The sequence below is a fragment of the Sus scrofa genome, chromosome 9 (genome assembly GCF_054392235.1).
Source record: "Sus scrofa isolate SSC_HxYL_T2T_F1_AM1 chromosome 9, Sscrofa_HxYL_maternal_Yorkshire_Landrace_v2.0, whole genome shotgun sequence".
NCBI classification, from domain to species: Eukaryota; Metazoa; Chordata; class Mammalia; order Artiodactyla; family Suidae; genus Sus; species Sus scrofa.
Window position 1 is genome coordinate 131,865,453 of NC_139391.1, and position 16,027 is coordinate 131,881,479.

Below are 16,027 nucleotides of genomic sequence, written 5' to 3' on the forward strand. Positions count from 1 at the left end.
TTCGGGGTGGGGCATTTGAGGAAGGGCCTGAACATGGTGAGAGAGATGGTCAAGAAGATATCCAGGGAGAAGCATTTACACATCAGGAACAATCAGTGCAAATACCCGAAGGCTGGAGTCATCCTGGTGTGTGGGAGAGAAAGACAGCAAGGAAGCCAGGAGGAGACGGGGTCGAAATGAGGTGTGTGCTGGGGGTGGGACACAGGTGAGCAGGGGAAGCAGGTGTGGTTATTTATGCAGCTAACAATTGATGAACATGGGCTAGAGGACACCAACGTTCCTTGTGCAGATGAGGGAATTTTCTAGACAGATGTAAGTGTCTTAATGCTGAAAATTAAGCAGTCCTTGAAACTTAGAGGATTGTTTTGGGAAAAATATATATTTTTTTAATTTCTATGAAACAAACTACATCTGGGGAAAAACTCTTAAGAATTATTGTACACAACTTTTACAGTGATAATTCAATATTCACATAAATAACTTGTATAACATTTTAATATTTGATAGTCTTAGCTTACATGGTTTTGATATGGGGTCATTTTAAGCAAAAGCTTTGGCAAGAATGTTCATTATAACTTCAGAAAATTTCCCATTATTTAAAGATTGGTCTGTATTATTTCCTGCTATGTTCTTAATATACATGTTATGTATATCTTGATGATTTAATTAGCTGTATATTTAATAACCAGCAACATAACAGACTGGACCATCACATGATGAAGTTATGTAACTGACTGATGAAGTCAACGAATTCCACTTCGTGTTTAAATAGTAACATTTTTCAAAGATCCTTGAGATTCTTTATAAACATTAATTCATTTATTCCACACAATTCATCTGAGGCAAACCACAAGGATTCTTTCTTTCATTCTTCTAGCTCTGTGGCCCAGAAATGTGACATGCCTTGCTGACATGTATTAAGCCCTTTGGATGTAAGCAGCTAAAGACAAAATTGGGCACGGGTGATGATGGATTGATACTCTAATCCCAGTCCACGCGCACGGCCCTGGCCTAGGTTTTCTAATAACTCCACACATATGACTGGATCTCTGTTCTGTGAGTCACCATGGTCTCTAGAGGCTGTTGGAGAGAATTAGCAACAGGATGCAATTCTCTTTGACATGTTCTGTACCCTGTTTTAAAGGCCATCCCTGCAAACTTTTTAGTGCAGCCATTTCATCTTAAGGTAAAGTGGTAAGGCAACATGAAACAATGAGAATTGTTTTCGTGTTAATATTTCATAAACAAGACAGGAACAAGTACAACTGTAAAGAATATTCTTCCAGCAATCCATATACTGGCCATGTGCTTTTGCATAAATTGCTTGTCCTTCTTTCTGGATCTTAAATTTTATTTCTTTATTTCTTTTTATCTTTTTAGGGCCACCCCCACGGCATATGGAGGTTCCCAGGCTAGGGATCAAATCAGAACTGTAGCCGCCAGCCTACGCCACAGCCACAGCAATGCAGGATCCGAGCCTGGTCTGTGCCCTATACCACAGCTAACGGCAATGCTGGATCCTTAACCTGCTGAGCGAGGCCAGGGATCGAACCTGTGTCCTCATGGATGCTAGTCAGATTTGCTTCTGCTGAGCCACAGTGGGAACTCCAGCTTTCTTATTTTTAAATAAGAGGACTTAAGACTAGAAGAATTGTCACTTTTGGTTCTAAAATTTCTGTGTGTCTTACGTTTTTGTTGAATCCTAATCTTGGCGTGGCTCTGAAGTAGGCAATGCAGAAGACATGAAAGACACATTATTTTAAATTCCTACTTTCCTGAAACTTACCAGTCCCTCCTGGACAATGATATTTATAAACGTGGGCTTCACATGCTGCTCTTAGGCCTTCAAGATACCTCTTCGGTGATCAGGGCAGCATAGAATCAAGTCAGCCTCTGTTTTCTTCTGTACGTGACCATAAGGACCACTGGCATCTTGTGAAGATGCCAGTGAAAGGAAAAAGCATTAACCGAAGTGAATATTCTCAGTTACTAAAATACATGGAAGAGTCACTCTGCTTATTTTTTTATTTTCCACATGATAGGAACCTGCGCCTTGACTTTCTCTTACAAACTCTGTGCTAAGTATACATGAAGAGCTCCGTAAGTTCTTCATGGTGGTTTGGTGATGGGTATAGTTCCTTCAGATGTGGAAGGATCTGAAGTTACTCCTGTGAAGTTGTGTATCTTGCGCCACTTTCAGCTTCAGTGGAAGATGTCTTGACTCTGCAGAAGGATTTTCATCTCCTCTGTATCTTGAATGTATATGAAGATTATAAATAGCTAGACTGTAAGAAAAAATTATGAAAATATTTATGACATTGCAAAAATATTTTAATATAATGCTTATTTGTAGATGATTGGAATCTTTTAAATAAGGACTAGAGAGCTATTACTAAGACATTAAATGAAAATGAGAAACAATTTGCAGAATCATAGAGAACAAAGTATAAATATTTATTTAAATGAATGAATATATAATATGGCAAAGGGGTTTATTTTACCTTAATGACAACTTTGACTCTAAAACTGATCATTTTTTTCTTTTCCCATTTTATATATGCAGATTGTACCAGATATGATGTGTATGTAGCCTTCACCGGAGCTTATGTATAATGAGGTTAAAGAGAATTTATCTTTTAGGAACCAAAATGTCAATTTTCTACCTTCACACTTGTGAAGTACCTGGTTGAGATGCTTTGACTAGAATCCTGCTAACCTTGACCAAAAACTGGAAATGAGAGCGGAAGGAGAGAGCATTTAAGGAGTGTTTTTAGAGTGACTAAGCCAGTTCTTTATCTTATATTTTGACATAGCCAGAGAATGTTTTCCTAATGAAATTTACCATCCCCATAACCCAGCAGGCACAGACTATATTTATTTATCAATAGCAAATTGAGAGTCCTGTTCAGAAGGAAAAGACAAAGAAAGTAGGCATGTGAACGTGGAAATAGAAAGTGGTAAAATTATTATTAGTTTGAATTAAATGACTTTTGAGGGAAAACTAAAGATATCGCCAGATGTTTTCTCAGTAAAAAGCTTCATTCTTCTTTATGGCCTCTTTCAAGTTTTTCTCACATTTGGAAATGAGTTCTTTTTGTTAGGGCCTGGGAAGATGAATAGAAAAACAAAACAGCAGTGGAAACAAATCTGACTAGGAACCATGAGGTTGCAGGTTCGATCCCTGGCCTTGCTCAGTGGGTTAAGGATCTGGTGTTGCCATGAGCTGTAGTGTAGGTCACAGATGTGGCTCGGATCTGGCGTGGCTGAGGCTGTGGTGCAGGCCAGCAGCTACATATCCGACTGGACTCCTACTGGGAACTTCCATATGCCGTGGGGGAGCGGCCATAGAAAAGACAAAAAAGACGGAAAAAAAAAAAAAAAGAAAAAAGAAAACAAAACTTATTGTCTTTTGGGGACAGGAAGCCACACCCATGGCATGTGGAATTTCCCAGGCCAGGGATGGAACCTGGGCCATTGCAGTGACAATGACATGCCACTGTGCCACAAGGGAATGCCCCAAACTCACCACCTTTGTTGTGTTTAATTGCTCAGAGTAGGGAAACTTAACTTTCTAATTAAAATGTAAAACGTGTCGATTTTAAGTTGCAACGAACTGAACTCTGTAGTTTAGTAATCAGTTTACTTTGTTTACACTTATCTTTTGAATGACTGCTTTAAAGCAAAGTGCTTTCAACTTGGTCTTGTTTCTAGAGTGACTAAGCAGGCTTCTGTTTGCTTCCCCCAGAGAATCTGCCAGTGTGACCTGGGATATTGAAAAGGTCTCTTTGTCTGATGAAGGTTCCTATGAGTGCATCGCCGTCAGCAGTGTAGGGACCGGACGGGCTCAGACATTCTTCGACGTGTCGGGTAATTATCACTAATTGCTTTGCAGTTGCCTGAGTATTAATGCGGCTCTGAAACTGGGACGTTTGTCAATCCAGGCTTCGCCGCATATTAGCTGCGTGACCTGCCTTGAGCTAATTACTTAGGAACTCAGTGCCTGGCTTTCCCTAACTATCAAATGATAACAATGCTAACTCTTAGAGAAACTGTGAGGATTAAATGAGACAGTATATATTAAGCACTTCGAAGAGAGCCTGGCACGTAGAAACACCTGATGGACATTAGCTGCTTTTATTGTTGTTGTTTTTATTATTATGGTAGGGGCTTAATCAATATTTTTTAGGCTCCATATAGCATTTTCTTTTGAGAAAATAAAATATGGATAAAAGGAGGGATCTCGTCTGATCATTGCCAGGTTCAACTTTCCTTTTCCCTCTCCTAAGTTTAGTGAGCAGAATGGTTTTAGGAATGGACTCTGACGTTTGAGTTGAAGACAATAAGGAACGTTTGCATATTAAAAAAACACAGGATCTCAGTGGCAACAACATTGGTATGAAAAAGGGCAGAAGTCATGCAAATTAACTTATATTTAAATAGTATGTTTCCTATGAATAAATTGGGGGTAAGGCTCAAGTTATAAGATAGGATATATTTTAGTGAAATAAATCATTTTTTTCCTCTATTCTCCCACAACTCTTTAGAAACCCAAAAGACTGCCATATACAATCAGTGATCAGGACTTAAGCCACTTACTCAGCATATATAGAATTTATTAGAAAGTTTATTTTGACTCAGTTATTTTCAACCTGCCTGGTAGCCTAGGGTTGCTGTATATTTAATAGTAACTCTGTTCTGACCTAAACGTGCCTATTGAGTTGATAACAATGTCTGCATTGTCAATGTAGCACTGATGTGTGTTTTCTTGAGAAAATTTAAGACAAAAGAAGCTTTATCATTGTAGGACTGTTTAGAAGCCTAGGATTTATGTTTGTTATCAATAAGTCCAAGCTGAACTTTAAAATGGAGGAGTCCAAGCCTGTTTTTGGTGCAGTAAATAAGTATTCTCTTATTCTTAGAAAAATAAAGTTTGTCTTCTGAAACAATTTAGCAAGTTGACATGCACCAGAAACTATGCATTTTTGCATCGCCAGTAATTATGAAAAGCATTGGAATCATGTCAACATTCCTTAGCTTCTGGGAAAACAAACACTAGAGCACTTGAGTTTTTTCCCCAGCGATATTAATTAAGTGAAGGACAGCAGGGAAAGAGGTTTGAGTGAGTTGATTCATCTTGCATAAATAGCTGGGAAGTGCCAGCAAGAACTTGTGTACTGACTGTTAAGACTTTGGTGCTGTGGTATTAGTAATGTCCATATATGCCTTCTGCACATGCCCTCCTAGTATTACTCTGTGGCAGCCAAACCATGCTATCACTAGGTAGTTGCACTCTGCCAAAGCCAGTTTTCAGGAACTGTATTCCACTTGGTTAATTATGAAAGGAGGGGCAGAAGCTTTGATGGGGATGGCAATGACTGTAGCATCAGCGGTAACGAGCAGGTGCCTCTTGGACTTGAAAGAGTGGACATTTCTTGCTGGGCTAACTTTTACTTAACCTGCTAGCCTAAACCTGCCAGCCAGGACCCAGCTCAGCTGCTCTAATATCACTACGCACTGGTACGGTATCAGAATCAGATGTGAATTCACAGGCTAATTAGAGCTTACATTTTGGACAGGAGTGTTGGGAAACATGGCATGATGGGATGGTGATGTTTTTGTATCACCGTGGACATTGTTTTATGAAGTCAAATAGCACCCAAGAATTGTTTAAAGAACAATGTTCTATCAGTATGTTACCTCTATTTTTTTTCCAGCAATTTCTTCTAGCCAGTAACTTTAAGGATATTTGAGTCATTGGCAATATTGGTTATTGATTGTTTGAAATGAAAAATCAGTAGAAAAATCTTTTCTATTACATATAAACACACAGAAACTAATGAACAAACTGCAGAAGCAGAAAAAATTCTTTACAAATGATATTTGGTAGGTTAGTCTAGTACTATTACAAAGTTATGTGAATTTTCTCTGCCGAATTTATTAGCATAATGTCCTTCCCCCAACACACATACACACCATACTGAAATTTTGGCTTGAAGTAAAAACTGAATAGAAAACTTGCCAAGGGCATCCCAGTGACAGACAATCTTAAATTTATAGTTATAGGATACTCTTTTAGAACAGGGTAGGACTTGGCAATAATACGACACCACTTTTTCATTTCGTAGCTATAGAAACGAAAGCCCTGAGCAGGCACGTGTGCCCCATTTCTGACCTGATAGGTAGAGAGTAAGAAGGGGCTTCCTGGCCTGCTGACTACCAGTCCAGGGATCTTTACCTGACGTCCTGGGCCTGTGCTTGTTCTTCTTCCTCTCTCGGTTTTGAGGTCCCATCTCTGATCTCCTAATCCTACCCTCAGCCACCTTAGGAGTGACTGTCCCTCATGCTCCCAGGACTAGGCACTTTTTGGTAATTTGTCTTGACCTCTTTTGCAAACTGCTATAATTCTCCTCCATCGTCTCCCCCATTGCCACCAAATGTATACCAATGTGGCATGTATAAATATTTCAGTGCACGTAGTATCTATTATCTCTAGATATTTATGCAGTGATAGTACTGCATGTTTTATTTGCAGTCTCACCTGCCCCTGGATGGTATTAGAAAATTGATGCTTTATGTATTTGAATTTGAAGAGGAAATAGACTCCGAGGCAGGTTTTTGCATGCAAGAGGGTTATTGGGGAGTTTTCTAGGAAAGAACACCTGTAAGGGAGTAGAGGAAGTAAAAGAAGTTAAACTGTGCTGGACTCACAGCTGGGATTTCAGGTGATCCTACAGGGAGCTCTGGGGCTGAGATGGCCCTGAATTGGGGCAAGAGGGCTGAGTCTTTTCCCATCATTAAGTGGTCGGTGGAAGTGGGCTGCACCAGGAAGAGGGCCTGACTCTGAGCATGTTAACCCTGAGCCAGACAGAATAGCAGCTAGGGAAATGAGTGCTTGGTCATTGGGAAGGATATAGGTACACACCCAGCATTGCCTGCATGCCCATAATATGGGCTTTTACATTTGCTAAAAATCCCTAGTCTAGTTGAAGAAGTTTGTTTAAAAAGAACAGAAAAGAGGAATTCCCATGATGGCTCAGCAGTAACAAACCTGATTAGTATCCATGAGGATGTGGGTTTGATCCCTGGCTTCACTCAGTGGGTTAAGGATCCAGCGTTGCCATGAGCTGTGGTGTAGGTCACAGACGTGGCTCAGATCCTGTGTTGCTTTGGCTGTGGTGTAGGCCGTCAGCTGTATCTCCAATGACACCCTTAGCCTGGGAACTTACATATGCTGCAAGTGCAGCCCTAAAAAGACAAAAAAAAAAAAAAAAAAAAAAAAAAAGGAACAAAAAGAAAACTACACAAAATGTCTTGTGGTCTTCAAAAAGATTTGGACAGAGTGTCAACACACGTCAACAAATACTCACTTCCACATCTTTGGTTGTCTAGACCATCTTGTATAGAATCATAGGAGCTCAGTGCTAGAAGGGGTTTTCAGGTTACCTAATATAATCATCTCATTTTTCATATAGGGAAACAAACATTATGAATATATTGGCTTATCTAAGGTCATACACCTAGTTAGGGGTAAAACTAGGCCACCTACATTTGCCAGATTCAGCAAATAAAAGTGTAGGATGCCAAGTTAAATTTGAATTTTTTTTTTCTTTGTCTTTTTGCCATTTCTTGGGCCGCTCCCACAGCATATGGAGGTTTCCAAGCTAGGGATTGAATCAGAGCTGTAGCCACCGGCCTACACCACAGCTATAGCAATGCAGGATCTGACCCGCATCTGCGACCTACTCACAGCTCACGGCAACACCGGATCCTTAACCCACTGAGCAAGGCCAGGGATGGAACCCACAACCTCATGGTTCCTAGTCGGATTCGTTAACCACTGTGCCACGACGGGAACTCCTAAATTTGAATTTCATCTAAGTGTGTCCTAAATATTTCATGAGACATGCTTATTATACTATAATATTACATGATATTTATCTAAAATTTATATTTAGCAAAGCATCCTATTTTTTATCTGTCAAACCTAACTAGACTTCAGTCAGACCTTCCTTTCTCATGGGGTCTTTCCAATTGATTCATTGACTATTTTCATAAGAGAATTTAGAACATAGCAGAATGCTAAAAATATGGATTTTTAACATAATTTAAAGTAGCATATACTTCTCTAAAAATGTTTAGAAAACAAAGATGAATATAAAGGAAAATAGGGAAAATATACACATTTCTGTCTCTCAGAGGTAACCACTATGATTTTAGCATATTCCAAGTTTTATTTTAGTCTTATGATATTTTTGTGTACTTATATATATTGTTTTAAATAAATAAGTATGAATCTTGGCTATCTGATACTCTTTCAGTTTAATCTGAAACAGGCAGTGGGTTTCCAGCTAGCTTTTATGGCTGTGTTATTGTTAGATAATTGCTTGCTAAGGCAGATCATTTTAAAGCAGTTGGGCAGAGTCAGCTTTGCAGGGGCATTTAACTAGAGAATATGTGATTTTCTCTAGAAATGCTGGTTAAATATTTAGTTAGTGATTGGAATGAACAGGTAGTATTCATGGCCCTATGTGTATCATTTCATTAAAAGTTTATCCCTACTGTTAACTTGACTTTTTTACACCTTCCCCATCTTCACTCCTCTTACGCTATTGTTGTACTGTGTCGTAGTGAGGTTAAAATCCCCTTAAAGCCGATACTGTCATATCTTTGCCATGTCAACCATACTTGATGTGCTGTTTTCTTTAAAACACTAAATAAATGTTTTTAAATTATAAAAATCTATCAGTGCCTCTTTCTTCAAAATTCAAATCAAAATTTGACTCATCCTGCCATCGTCCATCAGTCTAGTCATGTCCTGTTGCCATGCCTCTTGGAGCCTCACATCTATAATTTATAGATTTGGACTTGAGTATACGTTGGTATATAAACGTGCACTGCTATTTAAATCATTTTGCAACTAGATGGTAATGTTCTTGGGGTGATAGACATATGTATTAATGAATAAGGTCTGTTGTCCTGCATCGTTCCTACTGGGTATTGAATACATAGTCATTCAACTTTTAAGCAACATCTATAAATGACCACCATGGCCTCTGGATCTTTTGATTCGAATCTTTTCATTTCACACAGAGCCCCCTCCGGTCATCCAGGTGCCTCATAATATTACAGTCACTCCTGGAGAAAGAGCAGTTTTGACGTGTCTTGTCATCAGTGCCGTGGATTTCAACCTAACCTGGCAGAGGAATGGCAGAGATGTCCGAGGGTCAGACCCAGCAAGAATGAGGATTTTGGCCAACATGTCACTGGAGCTAAGGAGTGTGAAACTCGGCGATGCGGGAGAGTATCACTGTGTGGTTTCCAGTGAAGGAGGATCATCTGCTGCTTCCGTTCTCCTCACAGTGCAAGGTACTCTGCTTATGGTCACATCCGTGTTGGGGCATCTTTCTGTCGTCCTTCCTCCATCTCTGTTTTCTGAATTTTCTCTCTGAGGGCATCTATCCAAAAATTACAGTTTGAAGGATAGAAGAGTAGTCTGAAGCTGACTAAAGTGGTGGCAGCTAAACCATCCCAAGCAAATAGGTTGACTTTAAAACCAACACAGATATCCTAGTAGTAGAAGACTGTTATTTTAAGAAAATAGAAATAGAAATTATCTCTGGATGGTTTGATAGTTTTCAGTTCTCCAGTCTATCATGGGGACGTAAAGAAGTGTGTTAATAATTGGTTGCATTTTTTTCTCAATTTGAGTGTATTATTGGCATATTTACTTTACTTTTATGGTTTTAATTAAGTTTTAAGATGTTTCTCTTCTTGGAGAAATTTTATTGAAACTTCAGCAGAGCTGTTTTTGCCTTATTTATCTTAGACACACATACATACAAAAGTGCTTAGTGAAAATAAACTAATGGTGAGCCAATCTTGAATTGTCTACATAGACTAAATAATATGTTAGAAAGCTGAAAACAAGTATATTAATGCTGTGATCTAATTGCTACTAAATGTGTATGTTATTCCAGACCATCAAATGAAGATCAGCCACTATTCCAAAGTATCTCTTTCAAAGTAGCATTGCATTTGGCTATCGAATGTCTCTGGAGCCTTAATGTAATGAGCAAATTACTACTGGCAGTTTTAGTTTTATATTGTTTAGCTGAAAGGTTCGGTTGTTGCTTTAGCAGAATATTTTATTTCAGACCCTTGATGTGGGAAACTGATTGCATCAGAATTAAATGTGGCTCTTTGGTTATGGTATGGGAAACAACTTTTGAACATGCCTGGAGTAATCCTCTCAGATGATTGTTTTAAACGAGGTTGTCTGACAGTGATACTGAATTTCAAGACTAGCTCTTGGAATGTTATTAATGGCAGAAAAGTGCTGGTAGTTCAGATGTATATTGCAATCTGACTGTGTGACCGTGTGTCTTTTGTTAGTTTACCTGGTGAAATCTCTGGGGAGACTTTGCTTTTGTAAATGGTTCATTACATTTCCATGTGGAAACTGCCTAGATAATTTCAATCAATTCAAGGAGTAACTGTAGCCATCTGATTATTTTATGGTTGAATTCATTATTGAAAAGCAGTGGATATTTGATGAAATAAACTGCTGTACGTAGGGTTATAATCCATGAGAGTATAAGATACTTGTCAGCTATTAACACTGAATCATAAATTATAAATTAATTTCACTTTATGCAGTTAAATGTTTTAAAAAGTGGGACTAAAAATAGTTCTAGAAAGCTTAAAAGATATAATAAGTACTTGGATTAAATATACACTTTAGGAATACTTTTCTTGCTCACTAGGGAATCAGTAGCTTAATTCATAACCTCATTTACGTTTCTCTGTCTCCACAGGTCTCTTTAGAAACTGTTTCTATCTGGAATACATTTAAATGTTAAAACATCCAGATTTCACAAAATTTTGGTAGTAGTTTTACAAAATGTAATTAGCAAGAATTTTCTGGTTAAAAATATGGTATGTCTAGCTACTGCAACTTATTAATATTAAAATATCTGTAAAGACCTAAAATAGAAAAAACTGAAGAATACTAAACACCAGTTTCAATTTACAGTCACAAAAGTTGGGGGATATGTATTATATATATTTATTATATGTATAATCACATATGTATATTATGTGATTATATATATATATAAAGATTTGTGTTTGTGTAAATATTTAATCTTTACTTATATTTTAGGTTCAGTGGAATGAACATTTTAATCAGTGGTCTCTTTTTTATGTTCACATGAAAGCAGGGAGGCTGTTTCTTTGTTCCTTTTGCTCCAAAAAGAAAATATTACTCTAGGAAGCCAGAATTCTGGTTTCCTAAAGAACCACCCACTGAGGAAAAGAGTAGGATAAGAAGTGGACAGGAAACTTGGTGCCATGTGAAAAATTGTAGCCTGGGGTATGTTTCTCATCAAATGAAAATGTTTGGAAGCAAGAAAAACACTGATAGATGTGTTGTTAGGGGTTTTGCAGACAAGTGGTAGCAGAAGGGACCATCCCACCTTAGCCAGAAGAGCATCATTGGTGAGAATATCAGGCAAGGAGTCATGCACACCAGACTCTTACTCAGCCACAGAGCTGCAAAAAGGACTGAACTAAACAGAAGTAGAGAACAGGGAGTTCCCGTTGTAGTGCAGTGAAAATGAATCAGACTAGTATCCATGAGGATGCAGGTTTGATCCCTGGCCTCGCTCAGTGAGTCGGGGATCTGTTGTTGCCGTGAGCCATGGTGTAGGTCGCAGATGTGGCTTGGATCCCATGTTGCTGTGGCTGTAGCTCCGATTTGACCCCTAGTCTGGGGGTCATATGCTGCTAGTGCGGCCCTAAAAAAAAAAAAAGAAGTACAGAACAAAGTTAGGTCCATCCAAATACTGTTGACTGATGCTGAGTCTGGATAGATGCCACATAATTTGAGGATGAATAAACAGAAAACTGTCAACAGGAATAAAGCAAAATAGGAAAAAAAAGAAAGCATAGGACCTAATAAAAAAATACTAGGGAATAAAACAAGGGGGAAAAGACTTAGAAGAAATGGATGCTTTAAAAGTAGTAGTTTATTCTAAAGACTAGAAAAATAGTTTAGTGTCACTGATGTCTTTCACAAAGACTTATCCTCCTTTGAGTGGCGGTGTCTGTTTAGAAAGGAAGAACAGGCTAGGATGAAAGGACAATAGCAAATGTGATAGAAGAAATAAAAAATAATTTGGTGTTAAAATGCAATATTATAATGCAATCTGAATGAGAGGCACTAAAAAGCAGAATTTGTACTACATAAAAAGAAAATCAGGGATGTGTGGCTTAAACTTGAGAAGTTCTTTCAGAATGTTGAAGAAAGGGATTAAGAGTTGAATAATAGGATTTTTTAAAGTTAAAACCAGAATGGAACGCTAAGATTTATAGGCATGTAATATATATAGGTATACAGCGAAGACAATTGAAACTAAGATAATGATCAAAGATGTAATTGAAGAAAACTGTCCTAGGGTGGGAAAAAAAATTACTCTGAGTGAGCACATCAGGCAAGGTTCGTGAAGAAAGAAACTCATCTAGACACAGCCTAAAATTTCAAATTGCTAGTATGTGGGAAAAAACAAAAATGTCATAAACCATACATTATAAACAGAGGGACAAAACCAGACTGGTGTCAGACTTCTCAGTTATGCTCAAGGCTGGAAAGTAGTTGAAGTGGCTATCTGTCATGTTTTGGCTCTTAGGGTTTAAGCATGTTCCCTAATTTAGGGAGGAATTCTTTATTATGTTGGTGGGAGGTGAAAAACAAATGAGATCAGATAGTTTTGTTTCCCTAAACCCTTGCAAGGTCATCCGACCTAGAATCAAGCATTCAGATGCTCCCAGTGGGATCTGAATTCTTACTAAGGCCATGGACGCTTAAAAGACTTGAGTTTTGGCAGCATCATAGAATTTGAGTCTAGCAGCACAAGAAATAAATGTCCCAGTGGCCTTTTTTTCATCATTCTAATCTCCTTCAGTGACTCTTGGGGTTCTTAGCATTTTATCAGAAGAACCTTGAAAAGAAGTGCTGATCTCAGAAACTTGGCTCTTGAATTAGTCTTGCTAATGAGCATGACAGAATGTGAATGGGTTGATGTGCTTATTGCATTATAGGAATTCTCACCATGGAGATAATGGCATAACTAGACACAAGGAATTTTTCGGAAAAGGGATTCCTTCAAACAGGGTTTACCACAAGACCTAAAAGTACAGCTATGCAAACAAAATAACAAATAGAAACAACAAATTGAAACAAATGGTTTTGTAAGGAGGAAAAGAAGAAATATATATATATATATATACATATATATACATATATACCTGTGTGTGTGTGTGATTGTTAGTGGCAGTGGACCTATAAGTGACTTTTTTACTTAGGCTTCTCTGTACAATAGAAAGAACTATTTAATAGAAATGAATTATTTTAAATTTTTATGTAAATAGGATTTTAAAAGTTTTGAAAACGCCGACATTATTTTTATTGAGGGATCAAATTATGAACGGTTAATACATTTTCTTTCTTTTTTTTTTTTTTGTCTTTGTTGTTGTTGTTGTTGCTATTTCTTGGGCCGCTCAAGCGGCATATGGAGGTTCCCAGGCTAGGGGTCGAAGGAGAGCTGTAGCCACCGGCCTACGCCAGAGCCACAGCAACGCGGGATCCGAGCCGCGTCTGCAACCTACACCACAGCTCACGGCAACGCCGGATGGTTAACCCACTGAGCAAGGGCAGGGACCGAACCCGCAACCTCATGGTTCCTAGTCGGATTCGTTAACCACTGCGCCACGATGGGAACTCCTACATTTTCTTTCTTTGTTGACTGAACACTATAAATTTGCTTAAAGATATAATTAAGAAAGTAAAGAGGAGATGGTTTAAACATAGGAATAATTAAGAAAATAAATTAGGCAATAATGCTTCTCAAGAAGTATTAACTTCTGACTTTGTTTTGACAGCACAAAAAGAAGCATATTTGAAAACTTAAGGGTCTGGAATTTTATAGAATTATATCACAGAGTAATCTGTTTTAAATCACATAGTAATCTGTTTTAAATCACCAAAGTGAGGTAAAAGAAAAAAGAGAAATGTGGAATATCAATGGATAATTAAATTAGATTTTCTTATAATGAATCTTCCAGTAAGAGAGTCATGAAAATCCCCTCAAATTTCCCCTTTGCAAGATTTTCACAGGAGTAAATCCTGATTTATTAAAGTCTTTATCTGTGTTTGAATATTATAAATTAGTTTAATTATAACATCTATTTTTCTAGACATTTTAATAAATTAAAGTCTTGCTAGTTAAGCCTTTTACTTTTAGAGATTGACCTGAGACCTGTATCTGTCTATTTTAAATACTAGCACTATCTTTGTGGGTTTCGTTTAGATGGGATAAAATCATAGACTTAAAAATCATACACTTAAAACTTCCAAATCATTATTTGTTTTCAAAAGTTAACTTTATTTACTGCCTTGGTTCTTTGATATCTCAGTGTGACTCAGCACCAATGAATAGGATGCTCTATTAAAATACTTGCTTTTGTTGCCTTCCATACTAGGGATCTACTTAGGAATGAGTTGGAAACTTTTAGGTTTTTTAAAAATGATTTTTATTTTTTCCATTACAGTTGGTTTATAGTGTTCTGTCAGTTTTCTACTGTACAGCAACGTGACCCAGTCACACATACATATATACATTCTTTTTCTTGCATTATCGTCCATCATGCTCCATCACAAGTGACTAGATAGAGTTGCCAGTGCTATACAGCAGAAGCTCATTGCTTATCCATTCCAAATGCAATAGTTTGCATCTATTAACCCTAGATTCTCACTCCCTCCCCTTCGGCAACCACAAGTCTGTTTCCAAGTCCATGAGTTTCTGTTCTGTGGAAAGGCTCATTTGTGCCATGTATTAGACTCCAGATATAAGTGATATCGTATGGCATTTGTCTTTGTCTTTCTGATTTATTTCACTCAGTATGAGAGTCTCTAGTTGCATCCATGTTGCTGCAAATGGCATTATTTTGTTCTTTTTTATGGCTGAGTTGTAGTCTGTTGTGTATGTATACCACATCTTCTTAATCCATTCATTTGTCAATGGATGTTTAAGTTGTTTCCATGTCTTGGCTATTGTGAATAGTGCTGCAGTGAACATAGGGGTGCATGTGTCTTTTTCAAGGAACGTTTTGTCTGGATATATGCCCAAGAGTGGGATTGCTGGGTCATATGGTAGTTCTATATTTAGTTTTCTGAGGTATCTCCAGAAATAAAAGCAAAAGTAAACCAGTGGGACCTAATCAACCTGACAAAACTTTTGCACAGCAAAGGAAACCATAAAAAAAAAAAAAAAAAAAAAAGGAGTTCCCATCATGGCTTAGTGGTTAACAAATCTGACTAGGAACCATGAGGTTGCAGGTTTGATCCCTGGCCTTGCTCAGTGGGTTAAGGATCCGGTGTTGCCGTGAGCTGTGATGTAGGTCACAGATGCGGCTCAGATCCCTCGTTGCTGTGGCTCTGGTGTAGGCCAGCGGCTACAGCTGTCCTTCGACCCCTAGCCTGGGAACCTCCATATGCCGTGGGAGTGGCCCTAGAAATAGCAAAAAGACAACAACAACAAAAAAAAGACAACCTATGGAATGGGAGAAAATAGTTTCAAATGATGCAACTGACAAGGCTTAATCTCTAAAATATACAGACAACTTACACAATTTAACAGCAAAAAAACTAACAATCCGATTGAAAAGTGGGCAAAAGACCTGAATAGACATTTCTCCAAAGAAGATATACAGATGGCCAACAGGCACATGAAAAAATACTCACCATCACTGATTTTTAGGGAAATGTAAATCAAAACTACTATGAGATACCAGCTCATACAAGTCAGAATGGCCATCATTAATAAGTCCAAAAATAACAAATGCTGGAGAGGGTTTGGAAAAAAAAAAGGAAACGTCCTACCCTGTTGGTGGGAACATAAATTGGTGCAACCACTATTGAAAACAGTGTGGAAGCTTTTGGATTTGAAGGAAAGTATTTCAGTGAAATTTT

The 16,027-nt window shown here is 37.9% G+C and overlaps 1 protein-coding gene across 6 annotated transcripts in view; it reads left to right on the forward strand.

The window, feature by feature from the left end:
* HMCN1 (hemicentin 1) overlaps positions 1 to 16,027 on the forward strand; it is a 491,961-nt gene that overhangs the window by 195,578 nt on the left and 280,356 nt on the right. For all 6 annotated transcript variants that reach the window (XR_014816519.1, XR_014816520.1, XM_021102640.2 and 3 more), the window contains exons 10-11: positions 3,746 to 3,867; positions 9,091 to 9,366. Coding sequence is in view for 3 of the 6 variants with exons in the window: in XM_021102638.2 (XP_020958297.2) it covers positions 3,746 to 3,867; positions 9,091 to 9,366 (398 nt within the window). In the remaining 3 variants the exon portion in view is untranslated. The remainder of the gene's footprint in view (positions 1 to 3,745; positions 3,868 to 9,090; positions 9,367 to 16,027) is intronic.